Source organism: Dama dama, chromosome 11 (genome assembly GCF_033118175.1).
Source record: "Dama dama isolate Ldn47 chromosome 11, ASM3311817v1, whole genome shotgun sequence".
NCBI lineage: Eukaryota > Metazoa > Chordata > Mammalia > Artiodactyla > Cervidae > Dama > Dama dama.
The window spans coordinates 10421906-10448261 of record NC_083691.1 but is presented as its reverse complement, the minus strand read 5'-3'; the positions used below and the strand labels follow the sequence as shown (position 1 = coordinate 10448261).

General features: G+C 43.9%; 1 protein-coding gene across 9 annotated transcripts in view; it reads right to left on the bottom strand.

The window, feature by feature from the left end:
- The window catches only part of MAPKAP1 (MAPK associated protein 1), a 228496-nt gene that overhangs the window by 31605 nt on the left and 170535 nt on the right, over positions 1 to 26356 (bottom strand). For 8 of the 9 annotated variants that reach the window (XM_061154649.1, XM_061154651.1, XM_061154648.1 and 5 more), the window contains 2 exons: positions 25382 to 25489; positions 9872 to 10012 (listed from right to left, as the gene is read on the bottom strand). In XM_061154649.1, the coding sequence (XP_061010632.1) occupies positions 9872 to 10012; positions 25382 to 25489 (249 nt within the window). The remainder of the gene's footprint in view (positions 1 to 9871; positions 10013 to 25381; positions 25490 to 26356) is intronic. The other variant, XM_061154654.1, reaches the window with a different exon arrangement.

Here is a 26356-nt window from a genome sequence, read left to right as displayed (position 1 = left end):
TTAGGGACAGGGAATTCTGGAGTCAGACAGTCCTGATCCTGACTTTGGGGATCAGCTTCTCTACTTTTTAAACTCTTGTTATTTTGGGAAAGTTGCTAAAAAATGGCAATAACAGAATCCACCTCATGGGTTTGTTATAAGGATTGAATGAATAAGATTTGTAAAAGTGTTTGCAACAGTGCTTAATCCACAGCTAGTGGCCTTCCCTAGTGGCTCAGATGGTAAAGAATCTGCTTGCAATGCATAAGATACCAGTTTGATCCCTGGGTTGGGAAGATTCCCTGGAGAAGGGAATGTCTACCCACTCTAGTATTCTTACCTGGAGAATCCCATGGGCAAAGGAACCTGGTGGGCTACAGTCCTTGGGGTTGCAAAAAGTTGGACACGACTGAGTGATTCACATACACAGGGACACCTACTACTACTTCTCATGACTGCTGTTATCCGGAGTCAGGCACTAGGCTAAGGGATGCGACACAGATTAAGAGATGACGGTCAGGACGAGTGTGAGCTCAGAGAGCCTCGGGAGGGATATGAACAAGGGACCTGCCAGGCCCTCGTCTGGGGTGAGGGTAGGGGGTGATTCTCTCGAGGACCCACTCTATACCCCAGTATGGCAAGCACCAGGATCCAGAATGACTGTTCAATTGCAGAGACCAATGCCCTCAACCCCATGAATCCTGGGAATAGCCTCCTATCCCCAAGAGGGCAAACTTCTTCCTGGCAACATCCAAGAGTTCAATTCAAAATCAGGAAGAACATTCTCACACCTGAAGCTGTGGAAACTCCGGTGCTAGGGAACCCCTGCCCTGCACGGTCTCCAGGTCACTAATCTGGAGATCTTGATCCTCTGATGTTATCCTGTGCAAAGTGACAGTCTCCCTCGGTGAGCCTGAGCTTCCTCCCGTGTAAAATGGGGAAGCAACAGTACCAACTTCCAGGGCGTCATGAAGGTAGAATGGCTTAAGCATGTAGAAAAGAGCAGAGTGCCTGGGACATTATAAGGACTCAATCAGTATCAGAATTACTACTAAAAATGACCGTGGAAAGGTGAAATGACATACTTGTCCAGGGTGAATCACGTTAGTAAACAGCAAAGTTGGGGCTGAAGCCCAGGTCTATGGGACTAAGTCCAGTGTGTGTTCTGACCCCTCAGCTGTTCCCTACTGTCCCAGAGGGGCATGTGTGACTCTTAGAAGGCACAGCCCCCCTCAGGGCACACTTAAAATGCCCTTCCAAGAAGCTGAAACACCAGTTCAGCAAAAATTAGGGCATTTAACATTCCATACCTCAGTGTATTTCCTGAGTTACTGTTTATTTGTTTAGACATCATGAGCTGTGGTTCATTCATCAATTTCCTACAACCGTGAATCTGAGACTACAAAAGCCCCACCACTGTTAAATCCCAGAGTTGCTTTTTACACAGTTCTACAATCCTCTTGTCTTCCGGTTACCTACAGCCTGCGAAAGCCTGGAAAAGCCCCCTGGGAGGGCCACTGAACAACTCCTTGCCAGAGTGGATTTTGCTAAATCTATATAGCAATCGATAGCATCCGCAGAGCAGGCAGGGAAGTCTTTGAAACTTTTCTGAATTTACACACAGGATCAGATACACAGGCTGTTTGGGCTTAATGAGAGCTGAGAGATCACCCAGTCTGGTACTTTCATTCTCCGTATGAAGAAATTGAGGCTCAGGGCTGGGTATACCTTGTCTGATGTCACCCATTAATGACAAAACTACAAAAGAATTCATATCCCCAAATGAATAAGCTGGGGCTTAAAAAGACCCAGTGTATCTTACTATGCACTTTTATAATGATCAAATGCATTGCAATATAAAATGCACAGTCTCTGACAATTTATCAGGGATCCAAAACGAGATCAGTAGAACCTTACATTCTTGAGATCAAGTGGATCACTGGTTCTGTTAAGTGGATAAACATCCCCAAGCCACTTGGGATCCAGAGCTAAATGCGGCCAACTTCAACGTATGATCAAAGACTTGGGAACAAGTCTGCTATACTTGACTGGACCGTTACCCTTGGGATGCAAGCTCAGGGGTGGCCTGACCATGAGTGAGACCAGGTCTGTGCAGCAGGACTCAGTACAGTACTCAGCACAAGGAGCTTCCTAAACAAGACCCTGGACTGCTTACTCTCAGTAAAACCCATCCTTGGACGAGGTCTCAATTCTCGCTGTAGAGAAGGCAGCTGCAAAGATTTTATACTGGGGAGGTCAGGTTCCCAAACTAAATATTCTCCTGGTAAATACATGGTTCCCATGGGGCGTTAGTGGTAAAGAACCTGCCTGCCAATACTTGCTCCCTGGGTGGGGAGGATCCCCTGGAGGAGGGCATGGCAACCCACTCCAGTATTCTTGCCTGGAGAATCCCACAGACAGAGAAGCCTGGCGGGCTACAGTCCAAAGGACTGCAAAGAGTCAGACCCGACTGAAGCGACTTGGCAAATAAAACTCAGGTGAACTTAAATGTGAGGAAGCAGTAATATTGTTTCTTGAGAGAATTTTATAATTAATCACTTGCAGAATGAGGAAACATCAGATCTTCCGCATGCTCAGTACACTGGTGGTGCTCAAGTGCCAAGGATGAGGAAGTGGTAAAAAGAATATGGAACCTTGGTCAACTTTCATCTATCTGATTCTGATTAATTTCCATTATGCCAGTGGTTATCCACTTTTTCCAGTTTTTAATTATTTCTTAGCCATCTGAGGAGCCTGGCACATTGTCATTAGTAATCCTGGATTACCCAGCAGGGATTCTCAGAAGGGAAGATCTGGGAATGGAGAGGAAAGCATACAGTTAGAAAAAGCCCCTCGAGTTTCTGACATTTTCCGTCAGGAGATTTTTCCCTTGACTTGATCACTGCATTAAGCACTGATGTGGTAAAGACATTTTCCAGAGGAAGTCTTGATAGTGTCTGTCCTGCTACTTCACAGGTTCAGGTTCACTAGGATTTGTTAAATTCTGTTCCAACTTTTGGTTCAGAAAATGTTGCTGCAATAGGAAGAAAATCATCATTTATTACTAGAATTTGTTACTAGCTTATTGTTATGAGTACTTAGAATGTTAGAATCTGTATTCTCAAATTACTCAGTGGATCCAGGGATCTTGGAGCTAAGCCCAATGCATGTCTCCCCACGAACGTTTTAGTGTCCCTGCATGGAGAAGGGTTATCTCCTTAGTATTTAATCTGAAATGGAAACATGGAAGGGAGATGAGTCTGTTTCTTAACACACATTTCCAGATTGTGCCATTACTTGAACTATACTCCATCGGAAAGTAACAGGGGCATATATTTTATTCAAACAGCCACATGAACTACTTTTAGTGTCAGAGTGAGCCTGAGGAGTAATAAGCCCAGGCCACAGATACAGATTTCACTCCGGCAGTCCTGTGTTGTAATGTCTTTCTTAAGTTTGCATGCTATGTGTTAAAAGTGACACTGTGATAAGGTCTTCTCTTGAGGTCTGGCTTGGGTACTGACCAGTGGATTAAATAACGACAACAGGTGGCACACACGCTGCGTCTCATCACACTCGGGCCCAGGGCAGACATTGTTAATCAATCACCGAGTTGACGCGGCTCTCTCATGCAGCCTGAGATGCTACCTCAGCGCAGTGCTCCGGGCAGCCATTATAAACCTGACTGGAGCTGGCTTGAGACGAAGCCCTCTTTGTTTCTCTAAGGTATGTGCTACTGTACTTAATACTTCTGTTAACAAACTACTGTGACCACAAGTGTTATGATTATGCGTATGGACTGTTTTATGAAGAGAGAATGGAGGTAACCATGGAAACTTTTGGAAGAGGTTATTTTATAATCTTACACAATAATGACATGGATGGAATTTGTGGTATAGTATAGGTTCAGTAACATATTCTTTTAGCGATGTGGAGATGGGCAACACTGACAATTAAGAAGTGAAGGGCTCAAGTTAGCCTAAGTGGCACGACTATCAAAACACTTCTCAGCCTGAGACCCTGTGCTGGGAAAACCAGGCTGACCTGCCCAATCAGTAAAAACAAGCCTTGGACAAAGAGATAAGGGGTAAGAAAGTCCTTTGAATACTGTGAGACTGCATTTCCCAAACCCCACAATTATGAAGAGATTCTGAGCCAACAGATCTGGGACGAGGCCAGGAGTTGGTGATTCTGATACACGGTCATGGTAGGAACTGCTGCTTTAGGGTACCATGTAAACGAGAGGCCTTCCCTGTCTTGATTCTTACATGGGTTTATTGGTGGCCCCTTGGCTGGTGTGTCATAATTAATTCAGTTTCTGTTAGCCAGCTAATAAGAGCTTATTGATAGTATACCATGGCTTCTTAGATCATGGCTGGCATTCGCCATCTGACCCTTTTCTTTAACTTTTTGACTATACCATGTGGCAAACATGATCTTAGTTTCCCAACCAGGGATGGAACCTGTGCCCCTGCGGTGGAAGTTCAGAGTCTTAACCATTGGACCATCAAGGAAGTCCACCTTTTAATGCTGTAGAGTCAATTTCCCCAAACTTACTTCAACCTGCCAGCCTTGGTATGTGTGGGTAGCAGCCATGTCTTGGTGCCCGATCCTGTGGTCAAGCATACAGGATCTCAAGTTAATGGGAAAAAAATCTCAACTTGGTATAAGTTCAAGCAAGGTCTACGCTTAAAGGGCATCTGTGCTTTGAGGCCCAACGTGGAAGGGAAGCAGACAAGATGAAAAAAAAAAATCCAAAACTGTTTTTGGGAAATATAGGCACGGTCAAGCATGATGGCTTTGTCTGGTGAGTTTTCTGGGTTGGTAGAGCAAGGATGGCAAACAGATTTCAGCCTAAGAACCAACACCAACTGATTGGTGAGTGCTGCTTCTGGGCTGTGTTGGAAAGGATTCTGGGGTCAGGTCTGTGCCCAGAGGGAAGAGGTGCAGGGATTGGTCAACAGTGTGAATGGAGGAGGGACTACCAGCACACACGCTACCCTGACACTGACCTCCAGATGCTAGGGGAGGGAGAAGAGTGAAGGATGCGCAGATGTTTGGAATGGGCCAACTGCAAGTAATCACTTCCTTGGTGAAGGGACACTATTAACGACCGAGGCATCTGTCATGTGATGGACTGGATTGAGTGTATGGGATTGACTTTCAGTCCCAGTTCTGCTATTGGGATGGATATCCTACTGTGTATGTGATGGCTGAGGGGGAGGGCAAGACAGTACTTGTTAAAGTAACAGCTAAGTGCCAGTAAGCACCAAGTGCTTTACATACATCGCGGGATTTCATTAACTCCTCCAAGTGTCGGTTTTCTGTCACGAAATGGGAATAGCATTGTCAATGTGGTGTGCCGATTAAATATGGAAAAGGGGTGAAAGTTCACTGTATACCATACGTTGTTATAGGAATACAGAACTGGTGCAAGGAGGATCTGCTTTCAAGGCCAGATCCAGTGGTTAGCCACAGGCCTCAGCCTCAGACAGTCCTGGGTTCTGATCTCAGCTTCACTACTTACTACATTTCCCCTACACCCCATTTTCCTCACATAAAAAACAGAGATAATATTAGTACTATCTAATAAAGTCCTATGATCACAGGAGAGAATGCAAGAATGACCAGCACAGTGTTTGGCATAGAGCAAGCATTTGATAAATGATATCTTCTTTTAAAAATTATAGAGCTTCCCGTGTGGCTCAGCTGGTGAAGAACCTGCCTGCAATCTGGGAGACCTGGGTTCAATCCCTGGGTTGGGAAGATTCCCCTGGAGGAGGGAAAGGCTACCCACTCCAGTACTCTGGCCTGGAGAATTCCATTGGCTGTATAGTCCATGGGGTTGCAAAGAGTCGGACATGACTGAGTGACTTTCACTTCACTTTAAAAATTATAATTTTTCTTGTTAATATTATAAAAAAAAAATTAGATTGTTGCCCCAAGTTTCATGAATGGCCTCCAATAAAGTTTTTCATTCATATAAAAGTCTGGTAGAAAATCGATTGAATTTGGGGTCTTGCAGATCAAAATCTGAGTCTCTTATCCCCTGACTTTTGCAGAGACAAGTGGCAGATGGTGAAACTAGAACATCGGCCCCTGCTCCTCGATCGGGAGGCAGGCCGCTGTCATGGCACCATGGAGCTCGGGGACACCGAGTTGCGGCAACATGTTCTCAGGTACCACTCACTCAGAGTGGACGGCTGGTCTTCTCTGGGATCGGCAGCGCTGCTGGGTGAATGCCGCACACAGACACTTACTGCTTAGAAGAACTTGCCACGGGGGGCAAGTGAAATCTCTGCTCTGACTGACACAGGATGGACGAGCGGAGGAAACCATCCATCAGTGTCAGGAAAGATCTGAAGCACCTGGCTAGTCAGTTGAAATAAAATAAATTATTTACTGATCTCAGAATCCAGCTGCTCACTTGACTGCTCATAAAGAGTGTGTGCTGCCCTGAACTTCGCAGTTGATTCTGTTTCAGAAAGGAAGAATTTCCGGACTGCTGCGTGCAGGCTTTTGTTGTTGTTGTTGTGAGAATGAGAGGGTGTTACCATTTGCTTTCCAAGGAGGAAGTGTGTATCTGAATTCATGTGCATGGGAATAGGAAGTGGACTTATTCACTGCATGATATAGTACTCATGGGCATGGTTATCCGACTGTCACAAAATTATTGTGCTTAAGATTAATTAATGAAGCCTTTGCTTTTAATGCTAAAGGCTAAATTTAGATTCATAATGGAAACAAATGCTCTGATACCTATTTTAGAAGTGCCTCAGTTGTGACTCTCCACCAGAGGGCGCTATGGGTGTCACTGGAAGCATCCAGAGGTGACCACGACCCGCTTCCCAGTCATCTGGCTTCTGAGAACCAATGCTCTAGAGAGATACCTGTGTTACCAGCATCATCCATGCCTACCTGACAAGTCCGCACCATGACACTGCCAATAGAAAGTGAAAGTGAAAGTCATTCAGTCGTGTCCAACTCTTTGCGACCCTATGGACTGTACAGTCCATGGAATTCTCCAGGCCAGATTAGTGGAGTGGGTAGCCTTTCCATTCTCCAGGGGATCTTCCTAACCCAGGGATCGAACCCAGGTTTCCTGCATTGCAGGCAGATTCTTTACCAGCTGAGCCACAAGGGAAGCCCCTCGCCAACAGAGCCACTACCTAATCTGAGTGATCTGGTTAAATACTTTGAAGATGGTGGACCAGGAGAGAAAAGTAATAAATAAAATAAATGTTAATGATAATGATAACATTAAAATAAACTTCTGTGGGCTGCTTTCATACACAGTCTTGAAAGGTAAACATTATAATTCCCACTTCATAAATGTCAAACATGAAGACTGAAAGAGGAAGGAACTTGCCTAAGATTAGGCTGCAGGTAGCGGTAAAGCTGGGATTCAAACCCACTGTTCCCTGCAGAGTTGGGTGTCTTTGCACAGATCCTTTTGTGAGCTTTTCCCTTTGGATGAATATACAGATCAGAATCTCATAAATTCAAGTTTGGCTTTTACCTTTCAGAAAAACTTTGGGGAAAGAAATCCACACTATCGGTTATCTTTCCAAGGCACTGCTTTCCACCTGGGGAAACAGCAGGAATGGGTTTGCTGATTATGCTCGCCTGGGAGGATCCCTGCCTTGTACCCTGGACCTCTATCTGCAGTCAGGCTAGTTACTGGGCTTCTTAAAGTTAGAACCATTCAGAAAAAGACCTTCTGTTACTGGGAAAGAACTGCAGGCAAGCACGATGTCTGAGTAGCACTCTTATCTTCACAAACTTTTAATTGAGGATATAAAAAAAGAAAGTGCATAAATCCTAAGACCATATAAAACCTGACTTTCCCACCAAGTCTACAGAAATCATGTAATCAGCACCCGGACCAAGAAATAGAACTTTACCAGCACCCCAGATGCATCCCCTCCAGTCACTGTAGTCTCTTCAGCCCTGGATAACCACTGTCATTACGTCTACAGATTATCTTTGTGTATTTTTGAACATTATATAGATGGAACCATTCAGCATGTACTTTCACCCCCTTTCTGGCTTGTTTTTGAGCCACCTCATTATTTTTACTTCTGTGAGAGATAACAGAAAAAGCATCTTTAGGAAGAAAAACACTGAAGAACTTTATGTTTTAACAATCAACATTAAATAAGCCTTTTGTACCATTTTGGAGGTTTTTTGTGAGGAGGGATAAAGAGGTCTACAGAGGGGGAAAGAAGATGGGTTCTGTGTGTTCTGATTCTAAGATACTGGTGCTAATTTCTCTATTTAGTCTGTCATAATCACCATCATCTTAGAAGCTGATGTTTATTGAGCACTTGCTATGTGCCAGGTGCCTTTCTAAGTATTCCATGTGTGATAAGACATTTGGTCCCCACAATCACCCCATCTGTGAGATAGAGACTATTATCTTCATCTTACAAATGAGGAGACTATAGCTTTGCATCACTTGCCTGTGTTGATACAGTTAACGAATGAGTCAGGGTTTGAACGGAGACTTCTAACTCTTGAGTCTGTCCTCCAAGTTTCCACTATGTTGCATCTCCACTAACAGATCTTTCTTAAGAAGGTCTACCAACTGCCAGGCCTTGGCTAAGCTCGATGGAGTATCTGACTTGTTCCCCACAGTAATGCTAAGAAGCTGGCACACTCACACTCTCATTTAAACAAAACAGAATCGAGGCTCAGAAAAATTAAGACATTGCCTAATATGGCTGGTTGTTGACAGAGTCACAGTTTAAACCAGATGTGATTCCAATGCTCATCTCTTAATTACTAAGCTACTGTCAGCTTACTTCAAGCTCCTGTCAGTCAAGCTGGTAAGAGATATTTGAGAGATTTTTGAGACTTATTACACATTAGCTGGACTAATGCCCATGTAAGAAAAGGTTTTATTATGAGACACATATGAAACCTTTCTGAGAAATAGAACATTCATGAGTCTTAGAGTTAGAAATCAAGCTTTCTCCCTTTGCACATGAAGTAAAGGATGCCCAGGCAGGGGTGGTGTGGCTGAGGTCCCAGCAGAGCCCGGGGAGAGGCCAGTTCCCCGACTGAGAAGGCCTGGCACCTGTACCTATTGCCCCACTCCCGTCGTCCTCTGTTACGAAATGGGAGCACTCACATTGGCCAGACCAGGATTCTTCCCTGAAACCACCTGCTGTGTGAGTGTGGGCATGAGACGTCACCTCTCTGCACCTCATCTATTTAATACCTTCTCTGTCGGATGGAGACAGTAAAAGTACCTATATTTTAGGTAGGTTAGTAACACACGTAAAGCACTCACACGTGAGGATACCTCTAGGTAACAGCCATGAGGAGGATGAAGATGGTGTGGTGTTCATATTATGTTGACAACCATGGCACTTTTTCTACTCTTGTTAGGTTTAAGTCATAATAGAAATTCAGTGCTTCATGGAAACAAATTAACCCCACATATTAACTGAATTTTAGTTCCAGATTATCTGGTGAGGATCCAAATATAGCTTCTGAGATCATTAAAAAAAGCCTCCTGAATAAAGGCATGAATGAACAGCAATGAATTCACGGAATGAGAACAGGCAAGTGGCGATGTTACAAAGCAGTTCTAAGGAGAGGATGTGAGAAAATTATAGAATGGAAATTATGGAACTCCACAAAAGTCAATCAGTTTGAAAAGAGTCTCAAGTTAGTTCTATTTCTAATCTTCTGCTTCATAAAAAAGAAGACAAGACAGAGCACTCAGGTGGCAAAAAGGAGTGACTTTAAATTTCATTGTTTCAACATTTGCTCTGAAAACAAATTGCCGTTCGTCATTCAGGTCACACAAAAGCGGCAAATTGTTCCTCTCCCTATTTCGACATTGACCACTTACAGAAAGTCTGTCATCTGTCCACGCACTTACCTAACTGGACGTCGGTCGTGAAGCGGAGTCTGTGGATCATGCTGACTTTGAATGACTTGTAGTGGTGGCTGCTCAACATATCCTGCACTGTAGCTATGTCAATCTGCGAATCCTCCTCGAAAACCCCGTCTGCCCTTGAACCTGGGGAGGAAAAAGCAGTTTAACACATAAAGATACATGAGGCTTGGCAAATGGTGTCTGCTTTAAAATGCTTTGGGATAAATTAAAATAATATGGGCTATTTAATTTGGAAAAGAAAAGGCTGAGCGATGACTTAATAATGCCATTCCAGTAAACAGAGAACGGTAACATATTAATCACTCAACAATTAATTCCACAAACACTGCCTTGTTCTGCAGTAGCCCCTTGGCAGACCAGCAGCCATACAGAGGGCAGAAAAACTCCTGCTCACCAGAAGCTCTGTCTCCACAAGAGTAAGTCAAAGTCACAAAAACGCAGTTACTCAGATTCTTGCTTCTTTTTCTAATAATTTTCGTGATTATAAGAGTAATCCATGCTCCTTGAAGAATCCTTGTCCTTTCCAAGATTCTCAAACCGTCAGTTTATCAGCTCCGTGTCCCATGGCCCACAGCCTCCACTGGTTCAGCTACAAGCCTGCTTACACCCAGATGGCCATGGCAGTCTCTCAGTGGCCTCCTGGCCATCAGACTCCTCAGCAATCCAAGCTCCTACAGGACTTTCCAGTTTGTCTTTCTAAAGCTTTGATCAGTTACTCACTCATCAAACGTCTAGTCAGAGCTTTGTGCACACCAAATACTCAAGATACTGGGGACAAATAAAAAGACTGGAGCTCAGAAATCCTCCCTGGCTTCCCAAGGCCTCCTGAATGAAGCACACTCTTTTCAGTCAAGCAATCAAGGATGTCCAGTCTTCCTGAAACAAAAGCTTCCTACTTGTCACTTTTCACACATACCTTCTCTAAGCAATTCTCAAACTCCTCAGACTGTGTACAGTCCAGGTTTCTCTACTTCTGGGCCTTTGCTCATGTGGTACCCTTGGCCTAGAACATCCCTTCTGTCAAAACTCTGCCCAGGCTAGTCAGATTCCAGCTCTCCCTGAATTCCATAGCAGCTGGTTTATACTGGACTCTGGAGCCAGGAAGACCTGGGCTCAACTTCTGGCTCTGTCTCCAAGAGTAACGTTGGACATGTGACTATTTCTCTGAACCCTAGAATCTGCCATCCATAGAATATCAAAATGTATTGAAAGAATCTAACATACAATACACGTAATAAATAGCAGTCATGGTTATTTTTATTCTCTTGTCACAGTGGATCACGTTCAGCCTTGCACTAGAATTGTTGAGTGGTTGCTCTTAAATTGGAAGCTTTGTGAGGATAAGTGAAGTTTCTTATTCATCTCTACATCTTCTCCTGCAAGCAGGACAGGCAACTGGCATGCTCTCACTAAGTTCTGCTAAACAAATCAATAATAACGATGATAGCTATTAATAGTACATGGGAGTTCTCATGCATCAGGCATGGCGCCAAGTACTTCACACATGCATTCAAGTCTCAAGACAACCTGGCAGGAAGTTCCTAGAATTTTCATATCATACAGATGAAGAAGCCAAGGCTGTGGAGGCAAAGTCATATGGCCCAGGTCATACAAGCAAAGCTAAACTAACTCTTGTCACCCCCTACTCCCAAGTCTGGAATGTGGTCCTCTGAATGCGCAGCTGCTGCGGGGAGGACGCACTTGTCTAGAAAAGGCCAACCAGAGTGGGGCGCCCGAGGCCTTGTGATGAGAACCCAGAGCGGGGTCCACAGGGAAACCATGAGAGAACTCCTTGGCACAGGGTTGGAGGAATGTAAAACTCTAGGTTTGGGCATAAAACTGGAAAATTCTATTATGCCTGCCAATTACACACTTTCCTTCCCACAGTTATTGTTTACAGGGCAGGATTTTAAGTCAAAGCTGGCTTCTGATGCCTTCACATTGAACTGATTTATTAGGAATTGGATGTTCTATTTCCAAACACGACAACTCTTGCCAGCCTGGACCATCCTAGCACCTACAATGATGCACTCCCCTCAGAAAGGCTGCAGCCTCACCTTTAAGCCTCAGCAGTCACTGGATGCCTGGGACATGGTCCACATTTTGCCCTCTCTGCCCAAGTCATCCTTCTCCCCTTTCTGCTCCCTCCTGTTCTGTTCCTCCAGGCCTCCTCCCCATCCCTCTGATGAGCTTAGCTCAAGCGACACTCCAAGGAATCCTGAGTCTAACTCAGCTGCTCCTGTCACTGCACCCTGCATTTCCCTTAAGGTTATTTATCACAGATAGTAATCGCCCGTCTCTGCCATTAGACTGTAACCCCAAGAGCAGAGACAGAGTGATTGCTTTATTAAACACCGTCGCCCAGACCCTGCTAGTGCTACCACGTACAGAATAAAGCAAGAGCTCAACAGCAATCTACTGGATGAATACCAAGCACTATATCCTCAGGATCAGAGAGGTTTCATGACTTAACCAACATCACATTGCTAGGACAGACACAGTGGCACTCAACCTTTGCAAGAAGGCCCATTAGGTAACCCTGCCCCCTCTCTCTGGAAAACTTGTGATTTTGGATAGAGATGTTGGGATCATATGGTTTCCCTAGTAATATGCACATTCCAAGCCAAAAGGAGAAATTATTGAATAGTTATTCACTTTCTCTAAATATACCTTTTACTAAAACAGAACTGCCAAGATGTGTTTATTTCTATTTTAGAACCTCCTAAATTGAGAATTTTGGAGAAACACTAAAATTCTTTCATGTTTTAAATCACTGAAAGCCATCTTTTCTGAGAAAAATGCCATTATTAGATACAACCTAGCTCAAGAACTTCTGTTTTCTTTACTAATTAGTATTTTCTAAATATTGCAGGTATTTGATTTGGAAAGAGGTAACAGCTCATTTATGCTAAAATGCCAATTATTTTTTTAAAAAACCATACTTAAGAGTTTTACATTTTATGATGTTGGATTAAAACCAATTTAAAAATTACTATAACGTGACATATAATTTTTTACTGAGCAATTTCAATGCCAGCTGCTAATAAAGCATCTTAGCTGTAAATGATAATTCAGATGCTTTTAGATAAAGTGGTGCATAAATATGGCTGGAAATTGATTTAGCTTCTTGCAGAAGCTACTGAAGAATGACATATTTTGTTTAATACACCAGCTAATGTAGTCCTAAAAGCTCAAACAAGTGCCAGTTTTCACTCCTAAATTTGCTGTGGGAGATTAATGAAAACTTTATATTTTGCTGAAATGTTAATAATGGGCAGATGAGATGATAGGATTTTAGTAGAGGTCTTAAAGCTATGGAATAACCAGCAGGGCTTGTCAATTTCCTCGTATTAATTTTGTTCAAGACGCAGACAGCTGGAGCTGGCTCAACGCACTAATGCTTCTCGCACTGACCTCCCACTCTCTGACAGTGTAAATTCACATCCCATTTGGGGGTTTAAGTCCTCTTGATACCTGGGTGAGTTCCGAGCCTGGCCCTGGCTGACAAGGGGCATGTTTACTTTTATGATCAGAAGGGTAACTGCACTGGAGAAGCGGAGAAGGAAGGAACAGTCCTGCACTCACCTCTGACACGTGCCACTCACCCTAAAGCAGGTTTATCTGCTGAATGGGAACAGCCTCTGGTCTTGGAACTCTGGCGCCACTTCTCAAAGTAGGCTCAGGAGTGCCTGTGCTCGGAGGGGACATGTGTGTGTGTACAGATCAGTCAGCCATGCAGTCTGTGACTCCTGACCCCATGCCTGCAGCATGCTGGATTGGGAAGGGACACTTTTGAGGAGAAGGCAGGGTTCCTGATCTTCAGGAGCTTACAAACTCACTACAGAGTACCAAGAAAACACGCCAAGGCAGAGAGAAGTGCCCAATGATGCACATGACAGACACGTCATCTAAAGGCACACATTTGAAGCAAACTGCTACACCAAAAGCATGTTTTTTTTTTTTTTTTTTTTACCAGACAGGTTCTGACTTTGCATGTACACCTTTACTGTCTGGATCCTTCTGGAAAGGGGTGAGCCCAACCACACATGAAAGATGTCTGGCACTGTACCATATGCATATTAAAAGATACTACTGTACAATCAACTTCACATTTCAAAACCACTTCTGTTAAGAGGAGACATTTTTATCTACTCAAAGTAAAAAAATAGAACCCAAATATGTTAAAAGTAAACATTAAAAATCCACTCCCCAAACTGTTAATTTAATTGAAATATAACCCCTTGGTATTTTGCTAAATTAGCAATTAAAAAGGTCACAAGCAATTAAATGAAACAAAAGCCACACTGTGTTCATCTACATTAATGCTGAACTGGGTCTCCTCATGAATGACAAGATAAATTGTAATGGTGCCTTCAAAGACTTCACAATGCATTTTGTCAAAGTCGGGAGTGTTCATGTCTCTATGTGCCATGGATTACCATAATGTATTGTGTCAAAACGCTCGAGCTGCAATAACTCAAAGATGTATTGTGATAGATCAAATTTTGGGGTGGGGCCTAAAAGTGACTTGAGCACCAGAGCTCAAATGGACTGCCAACAGGCTCTGGAAGGATGACAGAGAGCACTTTCAGGATACAGAAAGCACTGAGGGACAAGCGGAAAATCCGAGAGAGGAAGGAGCTGAGGTGCCTGGAGTAAGGAATCAGGAAAGAGGAAGCGAGGAGCAGCACTTCTCTCAAAGGCAAAACCAGGCCCGGGAAGAAGGGGCAAAAGGAAGGGAGAGAAGGAGGTAAAGAAACAGCAAGGAGGCAGAGAGCACGAGGGCTAAGGTGTGGCCCTGGGGCTTGGAATCACCGGAAAGAACCTGGAACACTGCGTTCAGAGACACAGACTCAAACCCGAACTCTGACACTGAGGGTCCGGAGTGGGTCAGAAGCTTGCCCGAGGCCCCACTGCTGGGAAGAGGCAGAGCCGGGACAGATCTATCAGACCCCGCCCCTGCTGCCCCTCCCGAGGCACCACGCTCCTGCGGGCAGGAGCAAGGAAGGGACGGTGTGGGTAACTGTCACCTCAGTCAGCTCAGGACCCCAAGGCATGGTGAAGGAAGTCGGGGGGGGGGAGGTGGGTCTATAACCTCAATACTATTTTCATAATAATGACAGTAAGACATGATTTGCCCTTTTACATCTATTGTCTTGCAAGTGCACAAAGTAATAAGAAGTTCATTGATAACATTTCTGATTCCACATCGCTACCAACCTTAAAGTAACTACCACTTGAGTTTTGGTAGAGTAACAAAAATTCATATGCACCCTTATTGAAAAGGCTACTGAAATACTCTTTTCCAACAATGGATCTCTGTTAGCCAAATTTTCTGTGAATAATTCAACCAAAACAATGTACTGTAGCAGACTGAATGCAAAAGTAGGTATGAAAATCCTGGTGCCTTCTAAGCCAAACATTATAGCAATTTGCAAAAATAGAAAACAGTTGCCCATTGGCTCAGAAGATTAGTCAATAACTTATCTTCCTGATAGTACAAAAATAAATGCTTTTCAGAGAAAGGAAAAAAAAAAAAAAACCCAAACCAAAACAAAACAGTGCTGCTCTTATCATTACATTTTTATAAGAAAACATTTTTATTTTAAAAAATTTTAATAAACACGTTACTTATGTTAACACATAATGTTAACACATACCATTGTTTTTAATGAATTCATAAATATTTAAAAATCTTTCAGTTTTTAATTCCTAATAAAGAGATATAACCCAATAAACAAGAGCTCTTTGGGGTCTCAATAATTTTTAAGTGTATAAAGAGGTCCTGAGACCAAAAAGTTTGGGAATTGCTGCCTGTATTGGTTCTTACGCCATGTCTTCATTGCCCCTGGACACCCATTGGACAACCATGATGGGAAACAAAAGTGCAAGTACAGCTCTGTACCTGTTACATACCTGACAACAACCACAAATAGAAAGCCAGTCACACACCGTTAGAGTAACAGGCTTCCTGCCAGGTGTCAGACCAAGGCTAATTACAACTAATATTGTTTAAGAAGCGTTTTCATATACTACATGATTTCACTGGAGCTGAGGGAGAAACTTAAGAGGCAGTACACGCATAACTTTCTTTCAGACAAATGAGCATTGATGATTAAATTAAAGCTCAGATGAACTTGATGTACGCCTCCAGCAGATGTCTTATGTTCTTGGACACAAACTACATGGAACATCAAACTTTGCTTTATGATTCAGTGAGTCTCAGGTCAAGTCTACAAGGCCTACGTCTAAAAGGCCTCATCTAGTTAGAAGTTAAAGCAACTTCTGTCTTTCATCTTCAAAAAGATCCACGTCAACTTTAGAGCTCAACCAAAGTTCAGTGGCCTTTGCTACGTCCTTATTTGTGGGCTTCCCTGGTGGTTCAGATGGTAAGGAATCTATCTGCAATGTGGGAGACCTGGGTTTGATCCCTTGGTCAGGGAGATCCCCTGGAGAAGGGGATGGCAACCTACTCCAGTATTCTTGCCTGGAGAATTCCATGGACAGAAGTGTCTGGTGGGCTACAGTCTATGGGGTAACAGACAGCTGGACATGATTGAGTGACTAAGCAGCAGAGTAGTTCATATGTACACTCTCTGTAGCATGATGGCCCTGGTGACCCTTCCTCCCAAATAGTCACCCAGCACTAGCCATGCGCCAGAAGCTATACTAGTGCTTTGGGAACACTGGAGGATGGCAGCAGTGTTTGCACTTGGCTGGTGCAAAGAGTCTACGGAGGGGAATCGTGGAAAATAAAATGGTGAGGGTGGAGGGGGAAAAGTTTTCAAGACAGGCGCTATGATCTCAGGACCTGACATGCAGTAAAATACTGTTGTGCAAGTGAGTGAAGAGTAAACAAACTACCTTCTGCCTCATTCTATCCTGTACCCTTATTGCTGCTCCCCAGATAGAACAATGCCGGCTTCAGCCAAACTGGATTTTGTTACAGTTATACCATCTGGCCAGAATGTCCTTTCCACTCTAAAATTTATAAACTTAGAGGTCTAATCCACATGGAGTTTTTTCCTGATCTTTTCCCTGAAATCCTGTCACCCTTTGCTGAAGGCTTTCATGATAAGTATCTTATATGATAAGTATCTGGACTCCCTTTCTGGACTATGGGCTCCTTGAGGGCAAGAACATTCCATCCTACAGAGCGCAGAGTAGATGCTCAATAAATGCTGTTGGTGACTTGAATGCGGTTGATGCCACACGTTAACCATAACAGTATCTGAGTTGTACACCATCCCTTGTGTTTTACCTCGGTTGCTAGAACCTGACACATCAATCCTACTTTTCCATTCAGACAGCCTTACCAGACAGGGACCCTGACTCACCAACAACTCCAATGGCAACGAACATTTACTGAGTGCTTACCACACGGCAGACACTACGCTCAGCACTTACATCATCTCACTTCATTTTCTCAATGCTTCTTTAAGTTGGCTAATAGTCTCCTCCTTGCACAAGTGAGAAAAATAAGGCTCAGAAAGTCATGCTGCTGGTAGAGTCATACAACTAACACCAGCTGGAGTCAGGACAGGAACCCAGGCCTAACTGCAAACTGTGCCCTTAACCACCACATAACCCCTTGGGTAATAAATGATCCTTAGGTGGACTGGGAATGTACAAGTTCATGGGCCATAACAGTATCTAAGGAGAATACAACCATGCCTGGCTTTGCCAGAACAATCAGGGATAAAACCTAACTCTCTCTCCTCTGGTAAGACTCAAAGCTAGTGCACGAGTGAGTCATGGAGAAAAACTCTCCTTTAACATTCTATATCCATCACATTTTTTCCCCCAAAGTCCTTTTAAGTCCCCAAAGACTCATAAGCCCCAAACTTCTCTTCTATTAAACACTTCCCTTTGGCTACTAGTCATTTTTGCTGGTCTCTAAAAAATAATCAATAGGTGATATACTGTAACACACACATGCACACTCCCATGCCCCGTGCAGTAATCTCTTCAAAGCCTCCAGGATCATACAGTAGGATATAGCCTTCACTGAATTTGCCATGCTACAACCAGGTAGGGATCTGTGCTGTCACTGCCTAATTGATTAAGCTCTTGGAGTCAGAGCCTTTCCACAGGGAGATTTCAGACCCTTGATAAATCAGGATAATCTTGTTTTATGAGGTGATCAGAAGGAAACGATTTCAGGTTTGTAGAATTCCTAAAAAGAGCAGATCATGGAGGTAGGGGAAGGTTTAAGCTCTGCATCCAAGCTCCTGTCTGGCCCCCAGTCTCATCTTTCAGCACACCCCCCCCCCGCCCCGGCTCATTTCATTCCACTCCATTCAAATATACCATCTCAAGCACACCAAGCTCTTTCTCAAGACTTTTGGACAAGTAGTCCCTTGGCTTCTGGAACATTCTCCATACTCATGATCTGAATGACTCCTTTTCATTCTTCCTCAAGGAAGCTTTATGGCCTACTCTCACCAGCTCCAGAGCCCTCCTATATAGTCTCATACCCTTCACAGCACTCAGAGCAGCTGTGAACTCCATGACGTGGAGGCTGTGTATCCTCTCTACTGTCCCAGGACAGTGACTGGCGCAGAGGAGGGGCCATCCATGTTTGGAGGATGAATGAGCAAATATTATGTCCAGAGTGAAGGCTATACAGGATCAATCATGACCATGCATGGGTCTGAACCACTCACTCATTACAGGTCTGCCTGGAAGTCAGGTTGGTGACCGGATTCCCCTTACTTCCTCTTCCTCTATTGTGTCTGTCCCTGTTCAAAACACAGGAAAAGTAATGGAGTCTTCTAAAGAGCCTGGGCATTTTGGACAATTTACATGACAAAATGTCTTAAGAAATGTAACAACTGATCAACACTGAGGCATCTCTCTCTCTGACTCCAGAGTCAGAGTGAGGGCACGCACGCTGGAAGAACCCTACCTCCCATCAGGGGAGTCACTGCAGAAATGTCACCTGCTGCATCACCTGACCATCAGGCAGGGTCTGCAGGGCAGCTTCCAGGGCCAGGAGCCCACCAGAGGGACACAAATCTCTGTGCCCTCAGAGCCTGTATGGGGTTTGCAGCTCGTCAAACATGTTTCCTCACTGCTCTAATGTACCAGTGTATCGCTTAATGAAAGTTCTTAATTGTAATTCAATTAATTACATACACAGAGTCCCCAATTACATTTTCCAATAAGACATTGGCTGTGGTACAGGTCTAAATGCACTTAACCAATTTTAATATATTAAGACCAATTTCCCTTGAATACTAATTACTACCTAATGATAAAATGAAAAGGGGGGGGGGGACTTTCAGCAAAGAGGGGGGAAGTGAAAATGCAATTTATGTGGAATTTCTCAGCCCAAAGAGCACAAGGCAGACACTCACTGCTGAAGAAGTCGGTGTGGACAGGGCACACGCTTGTTTCCAGTTCAGATCAGCACTGTGTTTTGCCCTAGGGATCACTCACCCTCGGTGCTGGCAGCTGCCCAAAGGGGCCCACAGGAAGTCTAAGAATCTAGAGGGAGAAGAGGAATGACAGGGAGGTAAAAGGCCACCACTCACAAATGCAGACTAGCAGGGTGTCTGGACACACAAACACAGCAAGTGGCCAGGACTCGTGTTGGGCACTGCACTTTACCACATGCGTTTAATGCACACAGTTTCCTTTAATCCTTAAAACAGCTCTACAGGGAAGGGATTCCCACTGGGTTTTACAGATAGGGAAATGGAGCTCAGAGGAGGGCTTGCCCAAGGACACGCTGGGGCTCCAAACATCCTGCCTTTCCCCATCCCCTACGACACACTGCCTACCAGCTCAAGGCAACCGACAGCAAGAGGCGGAGACACAGGTATTCTGGCCTCGGGGATACCGTGTCTGTTTCATTTAAATTCTGTTAGTGTGCGGCAAGCAGGGAGCTATTATCCAATATCTACTTGAAAAAATTCTCACCCATACAGAAAACTCCTTACAGGGAACACGTTTCCCCCCACCAGAGGCAGACATGTAACCGGCTTTCAGCAGTAATTCAACCTAAAATATGTACCACAAACACCAGAGGTCATTACCATTTGTAAATAAGAGTTTATTTGCAGGATCACATTTTTTTTTTTTCTCCTGCTTTTGAGGACTGCTGTTGTGGTATAATAAAAGAGGCTTAAAGCCCTGGTACTTAAGTCACATGATAGAAATTGGAGAGATTAGTCATTTGTAACTGAAGAAGGCAAACCCTCCAGAAGCCAAGGAGAACCCCGAGGGAGTCTCCAGGGCTGGCACAGAGCATGCATGGGAGGAGGGATTGGCCCGCTAAGAATAAGCACCAAGAAGAGGAGATGGAAACACACCAGTGAAAGCAGTCATTCACTGTCTACAGTTGGTTTTTTAATTGAGTAATATTGGTGGGAGTTGGTGATGCCAGTGGTAAAGAACCTGCCTGCCGGTGCAGGAGACATGAGATGTGGGTTCGATCCCTGGGTCAGGAAGATTCCCTGGAGGAGGGCATGGCAATCCACTCTAGGATTCTTGCCTGGGAAATCCAATGAACATAGGAGCCTGGCTAGCTACAGTCCATGGGGTTGCAAAGAATCGGACATGACTGAGCGTCTGAGCACATTGATGGGGGCGGGGTGGGGAGGGAAAATCCCAAGCACTTAAAGATGATGAAACTCTCATATCTAAAGATGCTCACCCAAAACCCAAGTTCCTTTTAAATGTCATCACACACTTGTACCTTGGAGCCCCAGGAAGCAGCCTGGTGATGCTGGGGTCTCAAAAGGCTCCCTTCCCTCCTGAGAAATGAATCACATCTGGCCATGGGCACTGAGATGTAGGGGGAACTCAAATCCAGTCCTTGCCCCTTGGGTGGGGGTGAGTGGTCACAGTCCAGTGGGGGAGTAGGGAAATCCATCTAGTGGAATCAGTGATCAGACAGCAGTAAGGAAAAGGACTCTACCAGAGCCCACGGAATGGCGGCCAGGTGGTCTGCGGAGGCTTTGAGAAGGAGGTGCCTTCTTTCCTGGGTCTTCAAGGGGAAACTGAGGAGGTGAAAAGGACTCCCACAAACTGAGACCCGAGACACATTCCTCTGCCACAGTCCAGCTATCTGAGGGCCTACCCACCTCGAGGTAAAGCTCTTCCTCAGTGCAACCTTAAATTAAGGAGACTTCATTAAGGCACTGAAATAAGGGAAGGTCTCCTTGAAAAGAAAAGGAGAGCAAAGGAGATTTAAACAGGTATTTAAAGAATTTTCTTTCTATGCAACTTCTTTAAGGACTAGACTTAGTGGACAGAAGACACATTTTTCTAGGTCCGCTAATTATTATTCATGTGACCATGAGCAAATTACCTTCTTAAAGCCTTAGTTTCTTCTTCTGTAACATAAAGATGATGACTGTGTGTGCCTAGTTGCTCAGTTGTGCCCAACACTGTGCAACCCCATGACTGCAGCCCACAAGGCTCCTCTGTCCATTGGATTTTTCAGGCAAGAATGCTGGAGTGAGTGGCCATTTCCTCCTCCAGGGGATCTTCCTGACTCGGATCGAACCTGCATTGGCAGGCAGATTCTTTATCCACTGAACTACCTGGGAAGCCCAAAGATGATGACCACACCAGCCTAAGAATAATAGCACCTCTATCTCATTTAATCCTTACAACAACCTTGTGAAATGGACCGAGCCACTTCCATTTACACAGGAAGCAGAGGCTCAGAGAGGTGACCTGATTTGTCTGATGTAAGAGGTGGCAGTGTCCAGCTAAGGTCTGCCTCATTCTAAACACCATGCTTTAAGCACTACGCTGAACTGCTATGTGGGCAGACCAGCGAGCGATAAAACAGGGAAGACACAGTGTCTGGCGCTTTGTGGTACTCCAGAAAACCGGTTCAATTTCAGGTCTATTTTAGCCCTGATGATGGGAACTTTCCAAGTTTCTCTCTTAAAGCTGTGGAAACAATAAGTAGGTATACGTGGCATCTTTCTTCTGAGGCTCTGGATGGGCTTCCCATGTACCATCAATGGGTAAGGTCGCTGGCAACATTTGGTAGAAAAGGAAACTGAGGTTCAGTCTGGTGCCAGGATTTATATAGGCACTTGGACAAGAATGGAAATCTTCTAATGTTACATCCTCTCTATAATGTACTCAGGCTTCCTTCTGGTCTGATTCCAGCTTCGAGCAGACAGTTGGCTGAAGGATGCAATAGATTATCAGACTAGAATCCAAACTGGAAAGCTCAAGGACTTTGGCTTGTCACTTTCTTATTTAGGCCAAGATCCAAGCACAAATGCTGCCTCTTAGTCCCGAGGCAGAAATTCTTGTCATGTGAGCTTCATTTGCAAACTTCTCTCTTATAGTACATAAAGACGATTGTCATCATCCTTCTTAGGACTGAAAATTTAGGTTGCTGTATCAACAATCTCAGGGTAGGCTTTAGAATCAGACAGTTGACTTAGAATTCTGGTTCATCATTTAGTGACTAGCTAACACTGGACAAGTCACAACCCCTCTCTACAATCAGAAAAGCATCTTGAAAGGTGGTTGTGACAATTATATACGAGGGAGCAAAATGTATAGCATAAGGCCTTACAGTACAAGGTCTGAATAATTTAAAAAAATCTTTTGATGTAATTGGTATAAAAAGCCATGCCCTGTCCCTCCACGGAAGAAAATCTGAAAGGCTTCTTCCTGCTCTTACAGCAGTCTTCTCAATCAAACGCTTTTTCTCTAGGTGTACCTCTTCTGGGACACCAAAGCACAGGTGCCGGAAAGCACCCCGCTTCTAAGCTCTCTGGTCCCGTGACACAGACTTCCGCACTTGCCCTGGCCCCCACTCTCCTTTTCCCCCTCCATTCTGCATCACTCCCTCCCCCCGCCACACACCTCCTTGAGAGCCCCTAGCGCTTCAGACTGCCACATCCATGCCTCATCTGCTTTATGAGCCAAGGAATGCTGCTCCTCTGTTATTTATTAATTACAGTTAATATTTATTGAGTGTTTTATTATGTCCCAGGCACCATTCTAAGAGCTTTATGAATCCGCCCATCAACCTTATGAGGGTAAATTAACTACCTAAGAGAGGTTAAGTAAGTTGTCCAAGGTCACACAGCCAGTTAGTGGCAAGGCCAGAATGTGAACTGAGGGTCTGGCTTGACAGCATATCCCCTTAAACACTGCACAACAGATGCTTATAATTTAGCTTACTTCTAAAATGGCTTTAAGGATAGCAAGCCTATCCTGATCAAATACAGTGACAAAAGTGAAAAAAATTTTATTTTTGAAACATTTTTCTTTGTCTCAGTATAACTTCTTAATAGGTAGCTAGTGGGGAACAATACGCGTTTCTGATGGAATTTTCTATTTAAAATTAAAGAAAAATCTTTTCTCTAAAAAAGAATAAATAGTTTTTATAGTTTACTTCCATCTTACAGAGACTAGTTATAATATTCTATTGATTCCAAACCACTGACTCCCTGGCACATTCTGTATGTGCTGGGACGGTCTTCTTTCACTAACAAAGTGATTTTGACTCTACGGTAAGCAGTGAGAGGACCCTGCAGACCCTTTAAGATGGGGGTGCTGAGGCTAACAGAGGTCACACAACTTAATTAAGACTACGCCTGGAAGTGGAAGTAGAGTAAGAACAAGAGACTAGATTTCAAAACTTTACCCATCAATCCTTACAGCTTTTCTTTCCCAGTAGAGGAAAGTTGCACCTTATCCTCAAAGAAAAAAACCCCAAAACCCCAAATCACATCTAATTTGGAATCACAGCATACTGTGGAATACTATACAGCAATTAGAAAGAGGTAAATTTATATATGGAACAATATATGGATTGATGCAACATATGCAGTATTCTCTATGTGATTTATTGTTAAAATGATAAAAGAAAAATGTAGAACACTGATGACAGTTTGCTACCATTTGTTGCTAAAAGGGGGAAATATGTGTGCGACCCCATGGATTATACAGTTTATGGAATTCTCCAGGCCAGAATACTGGAGTGCATAGCCTTTCTCTTCTCCAAGGGATCTTCCCAAGCCAGGGATCAAACCCAAGTCTCCCGCACTGCAGGCGGATTCTTTACCAGCTAAGCCACAAAGGAAGCCCAAGAATACTGGAGTGGGTAGCCTATCCCTTCTCCAGGGGATCTTCCCAACCCAGGGATTGAACTGGGGGCTCCTGCATTGCAGGTGGATTCTTTACCAGCTGAGCCATCAGGGATCCCAAATGTGTGTGTGTGTGTGTGTGTGTGTATATATATGTGTGTATATATATATATATATGTCTTTATGTGGGTGTATTCATGCACATATATAAAATATGTTTGCATATGCTTAGATGATCCCTGGAAAGATACCAAAGACACTGGGAACAACTGTTGTCTCCCGGAGAGGAATTAGGGGAGAGAAGGGAGGCTCAAAATTTTCATTATACTTTGTTACCTGAAATTTTTTTGCATATCTAAGTGTTATATATCCAAAGTCTATACCAATATTCTAACAAATAAACTTTTATCTTATTCAAATAACAAGAAGTCAACAATTTGAGACAGAATCCACTACAGAGTTCCAACGTGCAGCGCAAGGCCCATATGGGTGATGAGTGAATATTAGGTGAATTAATAAAGGTCAATCTGGTATGGATCAGGTATACCCTCAAAGACTTGACAGTGTAGTGGGAGAGACAGACATCAATCATTCATGTGGAAAAATAGATAATTATAAACAGAAATATATGCCATGAAGAAAAAGTAGTATGCTCTATGATGGAATATAGCTGGGGACCCAAGTGAGGGATGGATGGGGTTGAGGCAATGAGGGAACAGGGAGACAACAGGTGGCCTCTATCAAGGTGACACTTAAACTGAGAAGAAGGATAAGAAAGTCAACCAGAGTAGAGGAAAGAAGGAACTGCCTGTGGGAAAGCCCTGAATGAAGCAGGAATGAGGGAGAGATGGCTGCTGAGATCAGTTTCCACATGTTGCTCCTTTAAGTCAACTGGGGTACAGAAGAGAGGAATGGCCAAAATTCACAAATCTGAAACTCTAAAGAGAAGGCAAGAAATTAACTCAATTTTAAAGAGGCTTTATACACAGCACTAGGAACCACCCTACGCTGCCTCCAGCCAAGAGTATGAAAATGGTCAGAATTTTCTAAAACCTGATGACTGACCAGTGATATTGACAGGGCCAGTTGCTTTATATACAAAATAGCCTTTGCCACAGAAAAGGCCTCACATTTCCAAGCGTTTCCAGGACTGTTCCTAATTTAGGAAGACAACAGTTTAACAGATTAAATATTAATCACAGAGGGCCAAGCAGGATGCAGACTCTTTACCAAAAAGCATGAAATCAATCATTTCACCCTGGGATTACACTTCTGGCATGAAGGCTGAGGTCTGCTTTGGAAAACAGTCACTTCAAATCTGCCTAGGGAGGCCAGACCACTGAGCGTTCCCAGACACGGGACTAGTGAGCATGTGGCAACGGACAAAAGCAGACACGGAGCGAGGAGGCCAACGTACTGTTCTCGCGGACCAGGCAGAACTCCCAGGCGCTCTGGCTCTCCAAGGTGCTCTCCAGGTCCACGGCGACGTTGGGCTCGCTCTGCTTCTCCAGGCGGTACTGAGGGCCTGGAAGATCAAAGGGGCAGGAGGAGGGGAGGAGGCTGAAACAGTGAACTGAACATTAAGAAAACACCACACGCCAGTGAAAAGCTAATAACGCATTAGGAAAACACTGATGTCTGCTTGGGGTCTTAGCTATCCAAGGTGGAAGAGTATGAGATTTTTTCCCCACACAGTTTCACATACTTGTCTGTTCTATTATCGGGTCTACTTTTGTGCAGTTCTCCCCTAAACGAGATGAGAGGTAAAAGGCTTTTGAGTCGGACTGACTTGGAACCACCATTGTAGCTACAATGGTTTCCCAGATAGGAGCAGGTACCCTTCCCTCCCTGAATCTCTGTTTCCTGATGTGTAATGTGGGAACACATACCTTGAAGGGTTATTGTGAAGATTAGAGATGACACAGGAAAAATACTTAGTAATGTACCTGCCTCATAGGAGGCACTCCTACAACATTATAATTATCATATGATAATGAATAATCAATAACAAGCAGAAATAAAGTATGCTTAGAACTCAAATATGATGACAACCCAAAAATGCAGAAAAATTTTTAAAAAGCAGATAGGGTTAAAAAATAAAGTCTAGGTTTGGGGGTTATAGTGACAGAAGGATAGTAGCTGCTGATTCATGTTTTTGTTGAAATATTTATGAAAACACAAGAGGCACAGGTTCAGTAATACTGAAGACCAGGAATATTAGCTACCCTTCATCTCAAGGGGGTTCTGAAAGATCTTAAAACACTGGGGCATTTTATACATTTATTCATGTATTTCTTTGACAAGCCAAATGACAACCTTGTTCTCCTCAGATAACACCTAACGATCCAATGATTGGATTCAAAAGACTGCTCCTGTTGTTGTTAATGGGTAT